Source organism: Prinia subflava, chromosome 10, assembly GCF_021018805.1.
Source record: "Prinia subflava isolate CZ2003 ecotype Zambia chromosome 10, Cam_Psub_1.2, whole genome shotgun sequence".
Classification (NCBI taxonomy): Eukaryota; Metazoa; Chordata; class Aves; order Passeriformes; family Cisticolidae; genus Prinia; species Prinia subflava.
Window position 1 is genome coordinate 16,492,794 of NC_086256.1, and position 12,967 is coordinate 16,505,760.

Consider the following 12,967-nt stretch of genomic DNA (forward strand, 5'->3'; position numbering starts at 1 on the left):
TTGGTTTGGGTTTGTTTGTCTCTTAAACCTTCTGTGTGCTGTTATTTCTGGGAAAAAAATGCTTAAGAATTCATAACTTTCGGGGATTTCTAAGAACCTCATTTTGAGAGGTCCGAAATCACACTGGCATTTCTTTTCAAAATTGGGAATGACAAGTAGAAAAGTGTTGAGGTTGTTACGTTTAACATCTGAATTTAAAAAATTTGGACATAGTGTAAGCAAGGCTGTTCCTAGCATGTTTCTTTACTCAGCTGCATTATTCCAGATGCTTGATCTGTATACTGGACTGTAATCAAGTCACAATGTTAAAAAGTTGTGAAACTAAACTATCATCAATTTTATGATCATTGTTTCCCTAGTAACTGAGCATAGGTGAGTACATTTTATAAAGTCAAGTATTGACATTATTTACCTAAGCATATTGCATTGTAGCTGTTATAACTTACTATAAGTCAGTATATTTTATTCTGTCTTTTTTGATTTTTTTTTCTTACATATCACTAAGGTAATGAATTGATAGGAATATCCGTATGTGGAAGAATAAAGTTCAGCGCTTGCAAAAAAGGAGATATATATATGTATAAAACAACATCGAATTCATAAAACGTATCAGGTTTGAATATAAAGTCATGTTTAGATATTAAATTCTTCCACTGAATGTGCACAATAATTCATACAAAGGTGTGTATGTACTTAAGAGGTTCAGGTTCTCAAAAGGTTACATTTTAGCATTTTTTAATCCAAGACTTATACCTGTGCTTAATGTCATGTACCTAGTTAATCCAGATACTTCAGTGCATAGATTCCATATTTGAGAGGTCTCACAGGAATACTTTGTGGAACATAAAAAGGAAAAGAAGACTGAAAAGGGTGAGAGGATCGATTTTAAAATACATTTTAAATGTACTAGAGTTAAATTTTTGACTAAGTTAAAGAAGAGGAGGGAAATGGGAATAGGTGATCAAACTGAGAAGTACCTTTGATCTGTCAGCTGGTTAGCAGGAAACAAGCTTCAAATAAATGGAGCTCTTTAAACAAAGCCTGTCCTTGAAATGTGTACATAAGAAACTTAGAATTGATAGGGAGAAACAGCTGATAGTGATTTCTTGTGAGTTCATATTAGGAATTTTTTTTTTGCCTTGGCATTATGGTGATAAGTAAGCTAAACTAAAAGTTTGTGGAACAAATCCCTGTATGAATGCAAGGGCTTTAAATGGCACACAGTATTATAGGTGTTATAATGCTTTGTCTGTGAATTAACGTTGTAGTCATCATTTGGAATAGGATAATGTAGACATGTACCACGCTCCATTTGTTTTTTAGGAAATCATCTTGCAGTATCTGTTGTACAAAATAGTGAAACAAAGTCTGATTTGCCAAACTTTGTAGGAGAGAAATCTGGATAAGAAACTGTAGATGTTGTTAAGCTGGAATTGGTGCTTCCTTAGTCTTCTTGTCTGGCTCAAGGTCTTTCTAATCCACTGTTGAAGAAATCTGGAAGTGCTGTTTTGCATATAATTACCCAAGTAATTTTTTTTCAGACCTCTAGTATATTTCTGTTGATGGCAGTCTTGGAAGTCAGTTAAAAAATTACTGTCTTTAAAAATAGGTATTTGACATATCACTATAAGAGGAGGCAAATAGAACCATTCCATATTATTATTGTGGCTTTAAAGGAGTCATGGGTCCTGGAATTTTTATCACTCCCATTGTTATTAGCACAATATTTCTGGAGTATTGGCTGTCATCCTTCTCATTAGCCAGGATAAGCCTGGGTTAAAAGCAGCAGTCACAGAGTGCCTAATGAAGCCAAGTGCTTTGTGTTACAGCATCAGCATCATGCTAGCAAGTTCTTGCAGGCAATGTGATGTCATTTTCCACCTGCTGAATGTTAGTTCCTCTCCTGGACAACTGCTGAGGGAACTGACTCTATTCTGTGTGTGCATATGTAAGGCAAGACACTTGCTCAGAAGGAACATTGTAGGAGTGATGCTGTGTGAGAAGACCCAGTGGAAAGGTTAAAATAGTTGTAGAAAGCAATAGACTTCTAAATTTAGTCTCAACTGAATAGAAATTGTTGCTATTGTGTTTATGTGCTATTGGTCAGTCATGGGGAACTGAAATACAGGAATAGTAAGAAATGCCATCTTGTAGTTACTTTCTGAGAAGGGTTGTGTTATAATTAATTACATTGTGGCAAAATAGTATGAGTTACGTGAACTGAAAGTTTCAGATGCTTAGCTAATTTTTGAGGCATTTAAAAATTTTTTGCAGGTAATTGTCCACAGAATGTACATTCTAAGGCATGTTGCCTGCAAGTATACAGTGTACTGATCTGATACAAATAGCAGCAAATGACTGTAATTAATTGTCACATCATTTGATGAAATGTCACCGTGAGTTCTTTGAACACATTCTTTTGGGTGTTCCTTTGCATTAGACCTTTACTCTGTCTGTAAAATTAATTTCTTGGCCTCGTGATAGAAATTTTATATATATATGAAAAGGTTTTTTAGTTATCCTTCATTAAAAGCAATGGTCATCTATCTTACAGAAGTAAATATTTTGAGGATAGTCGAAATTTACTTGAGTTTTTCCTTTTCTGTGTCTTTTTTGCATCAGTGCAACATTACTATAAATTTTTTTCATTGCAGGATCTTTTTAGTTATACAGCTGTTTGTTATAAATAACAGCTAGCAGCTGATGGAGTGATCCCTAACTTTCAAGGGAGAGGAAGAAATTGGCATAAACAATACACCCTGATATTCATGCAAATTGTTTGTTTGTTAGCTAAAAAAAAACCCCAAAGATCCAGAACATTTGCATTTTCTTAAATCCATTTTAAATTAATAATTTCTGTACCTGATAAGGTAGCTCTAAGTCTATGGCCTCAACTCTTCCCTTCTGCATAGTTTAGTTAAAACACTTAAATGCCTTAAAATTTTTTCCTTATGTAGCTTAATGGAAAAACAAAAGCTGAACTCTCATACAAAGGGAAAGACAAGAAATGACTGCTCATATGGAATGTTAGAGTAGAGCCTGAATATTTTGCAAATGTCCCCTGGGCCTCCAAAGCCCTGTGAGGAGCATGATGTGACATGAGGGAGCTGCCCAGGCTGCACCCCAGGGCCTGCCCGAGGCCCTGCCCCTGTCCTGGGCAGTGCTGGGGCTTGGGCTGCTGCAGCTTTAGCAGCCCCAGCCCGTTCTCTCAATAGCCACTTGCCTGTTTGGATACAAATAACGCAGTGGGGAAGAGGGTGGGGCAAGAAGGAAAGAAAGAAAAGCAGATCCATTGTCCTTTTTTCAGTTGATAGCAAGCACTTCCATCAAATGCTTGGATAAGCCCTGCTACTGTTAGAAAGGCTTTTCTTTTATCTTTAGTGGTATCCATCTGGCTACACCACAGGTGAAATGTTGGCCCCGCTAAAAGGGAAGGGAAGGTGACTTGCATCTGGACAACAACTGTATGAAAAATGTGTGTGGAAGGTGAACTTTACATGAAGAAAAAATGTATTTTGCTTAGCTATATACATAAACATTTATCAAAGAACATATTTATTGAAGAGACTTGTAGAAGCTGCATAGTAAAAAATTAAGGTAGTGGAAACAATTAACAAAGTTAACTTTTGAATGAACCTAATTGCTGTATACTTGGATTATATAGGAATTCCAGCCGTTGATTTTGAATCACTGTTGGTAGCATTGATTTAAATGTAGTGGACAAAAATTTTAAAGCATGAATAATTTAGTTTCTGTTGCCATCAGAGGATTAAAGTGCCTGTGCTGGATTCTGTGGACAAGTCAGTACACAATAATGAAAGGAAGTTAAATAATAAATAAAACATAAGTTGCACTTCAGTTACAAAATTCTTGTCTTTATGATGAGAATAGGATCTTCAGGCTATATTTAAAACTAGACCAGAAGGGGCTTTTTTATCTCAGTAAGAAAATTGCTTATTTCTGTCAGTTATTGCTTTTTAATACTGTGGGCTTTATAAAGTGTTTTATCTTTCATTAAGAAAGTATAATACAGAAATGTATTGGGGGAGATTACAGAAAACTGCCCCTGAATGCTGGTTTCCTCTTTGACCAATCGGATATGGTAACAAAAAGCTCCAAACTAAAAACTACTTTAATTGCAGAGTTGCAAGTGACACTGATCATAATTACCTTTTTTCCACTACTAGTACAGTTTAGTTTAAAAGACTCAATTCCAAAGATATATTTAGATATTTTTGCATCTTGTTTGTAAGTTAGATGCTTCCAGTTCAAGATTGTCTGTCAAATATTAATGTGTTCTAATGGAAATTGTTCACTCTGGAGACAGCCTTTTGCTTTTACGGGTTTGGGGTTTTTTAATGTTGAGTTTTTTAAATCATGCTCAAACTAAAGTTATAAGAAACAAGTAGGGTTTTGGGGTTTTTTCACTGAAACTGCAAACATAACAGCTAAATTATGTAAGTTAAGGCTGTCATATGTTCTGATTTCTGAGCATATGTTTAAACATAGTAATTAAGTGTAACCACTTAATTACACCAAAGTTAATGATTTTTTAAGCTCCCTGGTGTTGCATCTTTATCTTACAGCTATACTCATGTTGTGCTTCAGATCAGCTTTCTGTCCAATACTAACTTTGGCCTGATGGATACACCATGCTTTGGGATTTAAGATACTTTACTAACAAAATTGCAGTCCCTAGACAAGTGTACTGTATCTAGTGAGATACTGGAAGTGAGAGATTCTACCTCAAATTAAGCAAGCAGCCTGTGTACTATGAAGAACATGCAAAATTACAGTGATGGTTTTAATTTACTCTGCCCAAACGTCGGAGTGCCTTTGGGTAGGGATCCATGAAATGGGCAAATTCAGCCAGTGCTGGAGTTCACCTCACCAACTGAAGCACTGTTGTAAGTGATGGATGCACGGCAGCATCACAGTTGTATTAGGCAGATGGTCTGGGCTGCAGTGTACATCCAATTCTCTGAGTTTTATTGCTGATGTGTAACACTTGTTGGATTGACTCAGTCTAGCCAGTTGTCTTAAACAAAACAATTGCAGTTGTGTTAAGAGACTTCCTTAAAAGGAACATAACTAAAATGGGATCTATAAGTGTTCCCTATAAAACTGCTATATTAAAAGAAAGGTACTTCTGATTACTAACATTTTTATTGCATTGCTAAGCCCATCAAATCTGTAACATGAGTAGTGCAAATATATTTGGGGTGTTAAAAAACCCCATAAAATCAAAACACCGCAGCCCTTCTGTGTTGATGCAGTAGAACCCATTAGAATGGCAAGGTTATCTGCATGGTTTTATCTAGAGCAGGAGTCTATTGGTCAGAGGTTTGTTGGCACCCTTGTAGCACACATGCAGTAGTCTGTGTCTGTGGTTTTGTCAGGGAAGTGGGAAAGATGCTGCCTGTAGTGCTGCCAGCTCTTGCTTCATTTCTGTGTTCTGAAACAAGTGTTAAGGAAACTTGTGTGATCATTCATTAGTTCAGCTCCATCATTCTGATAGAAAACTAGTTATCAGTGATCCTGGTTATGATGATCTTAAAAATTAAGTCTTAAGTGACCAAAACAAAAGGTAGAAAGAAACAGAGAATAAAAAACTTCAAGCCTTATGTTGTGGTGGTTAAGAGTCTTATTCACAGTGCTTAAACACATGTAACTGGCAGAAAGATAACTTATTTTCCAAAGCTTACTTTGGAAAAAGAGGTAGTGCTCGCGTTTTCCATCATTCTCTTTTATACTTCTGTTCTTGTTCAAATTCCAAGCACATCAAACAAGGTAAGGGACTTAAAAAATTGTGGTTTGATCCATGGCTTCTGCCACAAGCAGAGGCTTTTACTTCTGCAAGCTTTTAGCATTGGGAAAAAAATAAGACTGGCAATGCTTATGTTTTTCTAGGAGGAGCTTATTATTAGTCTACTGAGAATTAGCATATGGCTTTTCTTCATGAGTATACAAGTGCTTTCCTTGATAGTGGGGCAATTTATATGCACTCAAATTCTCAACAATTTATGTATAAGTGACTAATTTTGAGAAGTGGAAAGGAACCCAACGCTCATGTGGTTGTGTTTTTATCCCTGTTTTCAGGTGTCTGTTTCAGAGAGCTGTACCTGACTGTTACACAGTGGGAACACAGTGGTGGCTTTAGAAATCTTTAACTTTTTCAAAGGGAATCATGGTATTAATCCTAACACTTCAGAAAGCTTTCCCTGAGATCTAGTAGCTGAGGGAAGGGTGGTACTGGACAATTGGTTTGGGTTTTAGAAAGAATATTCACACACCTGGATAGGAAATGCCAGTTAATGGTTTCAACTATGTAAGTTTTATAATTTTGAATGTATTCAGCTGTCTTTGTTAAGGTGTGCATAGATCTAAGAACAAGTTGCACACCCTACCATATCAATTAATGAAACCTATTCCTAAAAATAATTGAGGTTGAACTCCTAAATATACTTGCCAAATGTTTTTGTAAGGCAGCTGATTCATAGAAAGCTTGGGTCTTGAGCTGAAGCACTGAAACTATGTAAACATTTTGTGGTAGCCAGATGTCCTTTAATAGCTTGATAATAATTGATTATTCTTCACATGAATTTCACTTTAGTGGGTTTTTTCTTGAACATATAACATATGTGGAATAGCCAGCAAATACAAATTGTATCAATCAGATACAGTTTGACATTTTTAACACTTTTTAAACGTTACAAATGCCTGTTTACCATATGGTGTAAGTGGGTGTGCAGGAAACAACATTCTCTTCAAGTCTGATATACTGCTTTTCCACGATCTGAGCATGAACAGTTCCTTTTAGTAGCTCTTGCTGAAGGCAAGCCTTTGAAGAATGAGTGTGTAATTTTGGACTGTAAATTTACATTTGTGTACTTCTGTATGTGGTTATTTTAAAATCAATTAATCCTTTAGCTTTTCTTATTTTTATTTGACTTTCTTCATAAAAGTTTGTTCCAGGTTCATGCTGCAACATGTGCAAAAGGTAACAGAAAAGCAAAACTTATATTTTCTTTCCACTAACAACTGCACTAGCCAGTTGTTATTATTGTGGTCCTAAATATCCTATTTCCTGTTTATATTCTACATCTATAGAAGATGCTGCAGACTTTCAAGGGAATTCTACAATCTTTGAACTGAAATCCTATGTGTCATTACATTGAATTAGTCATCATAGTTCCTTCAGAGATAAGATCATTGTAATTTTCTGTGACTTGAAGATGTTGATCCCAAATGCTGTTCTGGTTTTTTTGCTTACAGTTAAGGTTTAATTCAGTTAAGCAGTCCCTCACTCCTCTCTTGTGCAATACCTCAAATATACACTGGACCAGTATTAGAGCATGTAACTTACCTCTGCATGCAAACCAGCAACTTGTGCTTGCTCCTTTCCCAGATAAAAGCTTCTGTTTCTGCTGCAACAGCCACCTGAAACTAGAAAAGTACTCGATGATAACTACTTTTCAAATGACAAGTTAAAGCATCATTTAAAGGTCAAAAGGACACACTTTTCCAAGAGAAAAGCATTTGTACGTATATTCATAAATATTTAACATGTTGCCCCATCAAGATGCTACTTTTAACTAATTTCTACAAACTTGCACGTGCCTCTCTGGAATTACTTATTTGTCTTGCTTATTCGATAATCAGTAGCTTAATTAGTTTTAAAATAAAGTTCAGGTAAGAAAAAATTGATCCATGTCTAAAACTTAATTTTTAACTACAATTTCTCAATATTTAATGACTGGCAACTTCTCTGGAAATAGCAATACCTTTTTGTTTCTTTCTTGGTGTAAGCTATAATAGCTATTCTTTAAACAGTGTGTCTAAAACAGGGTCTGACATTTAGAATACGCTTGTAATACATGAAACTATATAATATCACCAACTGCAGTTCCAAAAAAAAGAGCATGTGAGCTTCATGGTAATAAATATTTTGATTTTAGAGTATTCCTTAAAGTGGCACAAGCCTTCTGCTGCTTTTGAAAATAATTAAGCCCATGGCAGGACTAAGAAAATTCAGATTAAAATGCATGTAAATCTATATCATGGCCAGGAGAATGGTTCACAGTGCTACAGCCACCTCGCACCAGCACTCAGGAAGTCATGACTGTTTCTGCCACCAGTCTTTTTTCATATACAACCTGCCTAATTCTGAGAAGGGTGAATTGCAGACAAGTAGAAGGTGTCTCCTGGTCTTCCTCCCGCTGTCCCTGTCTCCAGGCTAACACTGCTGCGGTTCCTCTGATCCCCTCTCAGCGCTTCCTGTGCTCCCCGCTGATAAAGCGGCACCCTGCAAACGCAGCTCCTGCCTCCTCAGGGGGCTCTGATTCACCAGCAGGGAGTAACCCCAGTGCCCCCACCGGGAAAGAAACCCCGGGCATGAGTTCTGTCTGCCGTGAAGTGCCTTACAAAACCCAGCGGCCTCAGGCCAAAAATCACCAGCTTGACTCTTTTATATACATACAGCAGAGTCTATGCTTAAGTCATTTCTTTCCACACCTTACCCTTACTTCAAGCATCTCTGAAAGTCCTTCTCACCAAGTGTCAGCGTTTGAGAGCTCAACGATTTAGCTAAATGTACATACTGAAACGGAATCCAGAAAGAAATGGGAAGTAATTTTAACTCATTAAAAGTTAATTTTTTTTTCATTACTTTTGGGGTTTTTTTAATTAAAATTATTAAGGGATTCCTATTTAGTGTGTCTTGTAAGGTCCTTTGTTTCTGTTTTATCTTTGTTTACTCTTTTTGTTTAATTTAAAAGATTCTTCTCTGATATCCAGCTTTTTTCAAGTGGAGGTGGTCTTAATACCAGTGACTACAGGGAGATTGATCCTAGCTGTTACTCACTTGAAGACTTCCTGAACTGGGAAGCTTTTAGGAAGCTGTAGACTATCTTGAATTTCTTACTAAAAGTACATCATTCCACAAACGTATTCTAAAATATCTCTTTTGTGTCAATGGTACTGTTTATCTACAGTATTTGAGACAAAGTAACTGTTGCTGGGATAGGAGTTCTTGTTAAATGATCTTGTCAGTAATCTTTGGTGTTGATGTTTCTTAACATTCAGCATGAGCTTCAATACTTGATTTTGTTCATTAACGATTTTTTTTTAAATATTTGGGCCTAGGAAGATTCAGCTATTACTACCTTTGCAATATTTTGCAATAGAGTTAGGAGAAAAAGGAAGGACTTGAGGATAAAAATATATTCAGATAAATTAAGGGCAAATGAGAACAAACAGCTCAGTATTTCACCTCATCTGCATACAGGTGTTATACACTGCATACAGATACTATATATATATACGTGATGTGCATAGTGGTAGCTCCTTCCAAACTTTTATATCTCTTTTATATTTTAGTCATATGAAGAAGTACATAACTTCTACTGTGTGACTGTTTAGGAGCTTTTTGGTAAAGAAATAAATAATGACTGGGATCCTTCCTTTTATATGTGTAAGTGTAGGTTCTGCACCTTGTTCATTCTGACATCTGTCTACATTATATATATATGTGCAATTGATTAGAGGCATACAAACTACTTTCATTTTTTCTGATGAGGTTTTTTTTTTTTACTACATACTAATAAAAAATCATATTTTGGTATCACTTTTATATCATACAGTCTATTATATGCTGTAATTAAATGTGACATAATAAACTGCTTTTCTTCAATACAGTTGTTTGAACTCACAAGCATTGCTTTTTAACATCTGCCACTTAAAAGTTGCATTACTGTATGAAATATGTTTGGGTTTTTTCCAGATTGTCACAAACAACTCCACTTTTCAAGAATACTCAGACAAGCCCTATGTACACACAGTTCCTAACCACATTACTGGAAGAACTGCATTTCAAAAAGGAAGATCTGGAAAGTTTAACAAGAATATTTAGAATGGACTGACAACTTGAATGGTCAGTCAACTTTAAGCTGCTTTGTATGTATTAAAACCAAGCTGGTTAACCACGGGTTCGATTTTCAGCATTTTGTAAGTATGTATAGTAACTACAGATTGTATCAGCTGGAGCAGAAAATGTGTGAAGCAAATTTTAAAGTAAAGAAATATGTTTGGTATGGAAATGAGTGTCATCATTTTGTCACTTACAGTAAATGGTAGCTGCTTACTTATCACACTAATCTTTTGATAATATATGGTTGGTTTACTGCAATTTTGAGCGGAATTTTTACTACCACAATTTATTAAAAAAAATCTGTGTGGCTACAATGCCTAAGACTCAGCAGGGTTTTTTAAATTATTACAATGAAATTGTTAGGGTTTGTGATATAAAATTGAGTCAAGAGCTGTGTATTTTTTGCATAATCTTGAGATTCCATTTTTCATTCCAGATAGGCCAAAGAATTTAAGAGCAAATACTTTACTTACATTGATCATACTCAATTGATTCAATGAATATAGCACTATATCATTACTGATCTCACTCCTTTGTTCCCCGCAGAAGAACATGATCATCTTAACATCTCCTACTGCCTGAAATAGTTGCACAGAGAACAAAAGAACACCTTCAGTTGTTTGAGCTTTTTTAAATGAAAAAATGAAATTTAGAATGAATTGTAGTACTTGCATTTCTGCTTTTTCATTTCCTTCCTATGGGTAAGAATTTTGAAGTCTTGTGAAAAGCTGACTAACCACAGTTGTTTAAGTTAAAATATGGATCACCTGAAAAGTGTTCAAAAGCAGTAGAAAGGAATTTGGTTTGGTTTTTCCTGGTTTGGAAACTCTCAGTCCAAGTTTGTCTGCAGGGATCAGGGAAGGTGGGGGGAAAAGTGTGTCAGCCTCCGATGGTGAGAGTAGTGCTGCTGACATTTTTCCAATTGCCCTCGTGCACGGAGCAGGAACCTTTAAGAATGACGACAACAGTACACAAATATGTCTGATTCATAGCCTGTTTGTCTTGCTACTTCTAAGAAAAGGGATAGTCTTTGAACTTGTGTAAAAGTTATTTTTAAACAGACTCTAGTTATTACTAATTTGGATTTTTAAAATATATTTTAATAATTAAAAATTCTTTGCTTTCAATAGTCATTTCATTTTAAAGAGTTGTGGTATTTAGGCTGAGTGTGTTTGGAATTGCTTCTGATTTTAATAGACACTGATTATAAATTGCACTTTAAAACTAGTCCACTAGTAATTCTTCATGATTCCATAATATGTTTCATTGCATAATTCTCACATAGGACACTGTATTTTGAGAGACTTGAGAAGAAAGTTGTAACTGACACTGCTTAGTCTGCAGTAAATGCCAGCAATAATTAAGGCTGAGGCAAGCCTTGCCAGGGCTGCTACACATCCACTCCACTTAAAAAACCAAAGTTTATTCCTCTGGTTTGCCTCTGTAATTGGATACCAGAAAGGAACTCTACACTTACTTCTTCACTGTGCATTCTTCTTAACTGTTTCATTGTGTAGTAGACTTTATTTAGGAGATGCTTGACGTTTCCAAACTTACCTTGTAATGGGAAGTTACATTCAGTGTAAGTTGTAAACGCAACAATTTAGAATTAGGATAACCTTTAATGCAGAGTTACAGCTATGTGTTTTTCTAAGTATCAGTAGGGGGAAAAATACCCATTATGAACAGAGTGTGTCTGATACAAAATTTATAAGAATTAATGGATAGAAGTTACATTGATTTTGTACCATGATGGAAGAAGTTTACTTGATACATATGGAGAGAAGGGTCAAGACCTCACCAAAAGATAAACTTCTACAGAAGACTGAGTTATAGGTGTGATGCTCTAAGCCAAACTTAAACCTTGAATTTGTATCTATTCACTTCTGATTTTGGAAGCTGACTAAATTTCTATTTGTAGCTAGTGGATTCTGAGCAAGCCATTATCCTCATCCATGTTTACTTTGGGGCACAAAGATTGCCTCCCAACAGTTCCATCATACAGAGTACATCTAGAAGGCATCACAAATGTACATCGTACCAGGAATGCAACTGTGTTTCATCAGGTTTGATGGCTCTCATTTGGAAAGTTTTTACACTTTTACACTTCCTGTCACTTCCTGCCAGTTGTGTGATTTTTTTTTTTAATTTTAATTTTTTTAGGCTTGGTCTTCAGCACCTACTGTGTAGGAAATGTATGATCTTGTAATAAGAATGAATAGGTTGCAGGCTCAAAGGCCTCTTTACCAGGCTTCACTATAACTGCTTTTACTGTCTGCCTCAGCAGCTCAAAAAAGTAAGCTTTCAGGAGTTTTGCATCTCTTCTTTCACTGCTGTATAGTAAGCTCCCTCATTCTTTTCCTTGCCCTATGCGAACAAAATAACATTTCTCCATGCATGAGGACAGAAGAATGTTCTGTGGTATGCTGGGCACATCCTGAAGGGATATTCTCCACTTACTTGTAATGATTTCATTTCCATTAGACATCAGTAATACACATATAAATAAATATAGAAAGGATACATATATACCAAATACTTTTGGACAGGAGAGAGGCTATAGACTCACCCCAAAAGGATCTTTCAATACTGTCAGCCTTAACTTGCGTGTAAAAATTACAACTCAAGTTCCACAAAATCAGTTCATTTATGTCATTTTCTTGTGAGCATGCTTTTTAACAGCCTAATGGCTTAGAAATGTTCAAATCTAGACACCATTTTTTGTCTTAAAGCAAATTCCTGTCACAACTGTCCTTCAGAAGATGTCACTCCTTCTTAACTCAGCTGGTTTTTGGTGTTGTTCTGCCCCTTCTCATTTTGCTTATGTTGGCAGACAGATTGCTTCCTTGTGGCCTTGTTTCTGTGCTTACTGTTTTTCCTTCTGTGTTAGTTAAATAGTTGAGAGCAGTTGACATTTGGGTCAGTGGTGGTTTCAGCCACTGAATTGTAGTGACTGACTTCTGAGCTGCAGGTGTGGAGAGACATCATGAATCTAGGGTTTAGGGTAAATGGGACAGAAGCCTCTATTTCTGAACAGCT

At 35.9% G+C, this 12,967-nt stretch overlaps 1 protein-coding gene across 1 annotated transcript in view; it reads left to right on the forward strand.

Moving 5' to 3' along the window:
- The window catches only part of RPAP2 (RNA polymerase II associated protein 2), a 36,809-nt gene extending 25,745 nt beyond the window's left edge, over positions 1–11,064 (forward strand). Inside the window, exon 12 of the mRNA XM_063407493.1 lies at positions 9,782–11,064. Coding sequence (XP_063263563.1) covers positions 9,782–9,920 — 139 coding nt within the window. The 3' untranslated portion in view covers positions 9,921–11,064. The remainder of the gene's footprint in view (positions 1–9,781) is intronic.
- Positions 11,065–12,967: the final 1,903 nt, after the last annotated feature.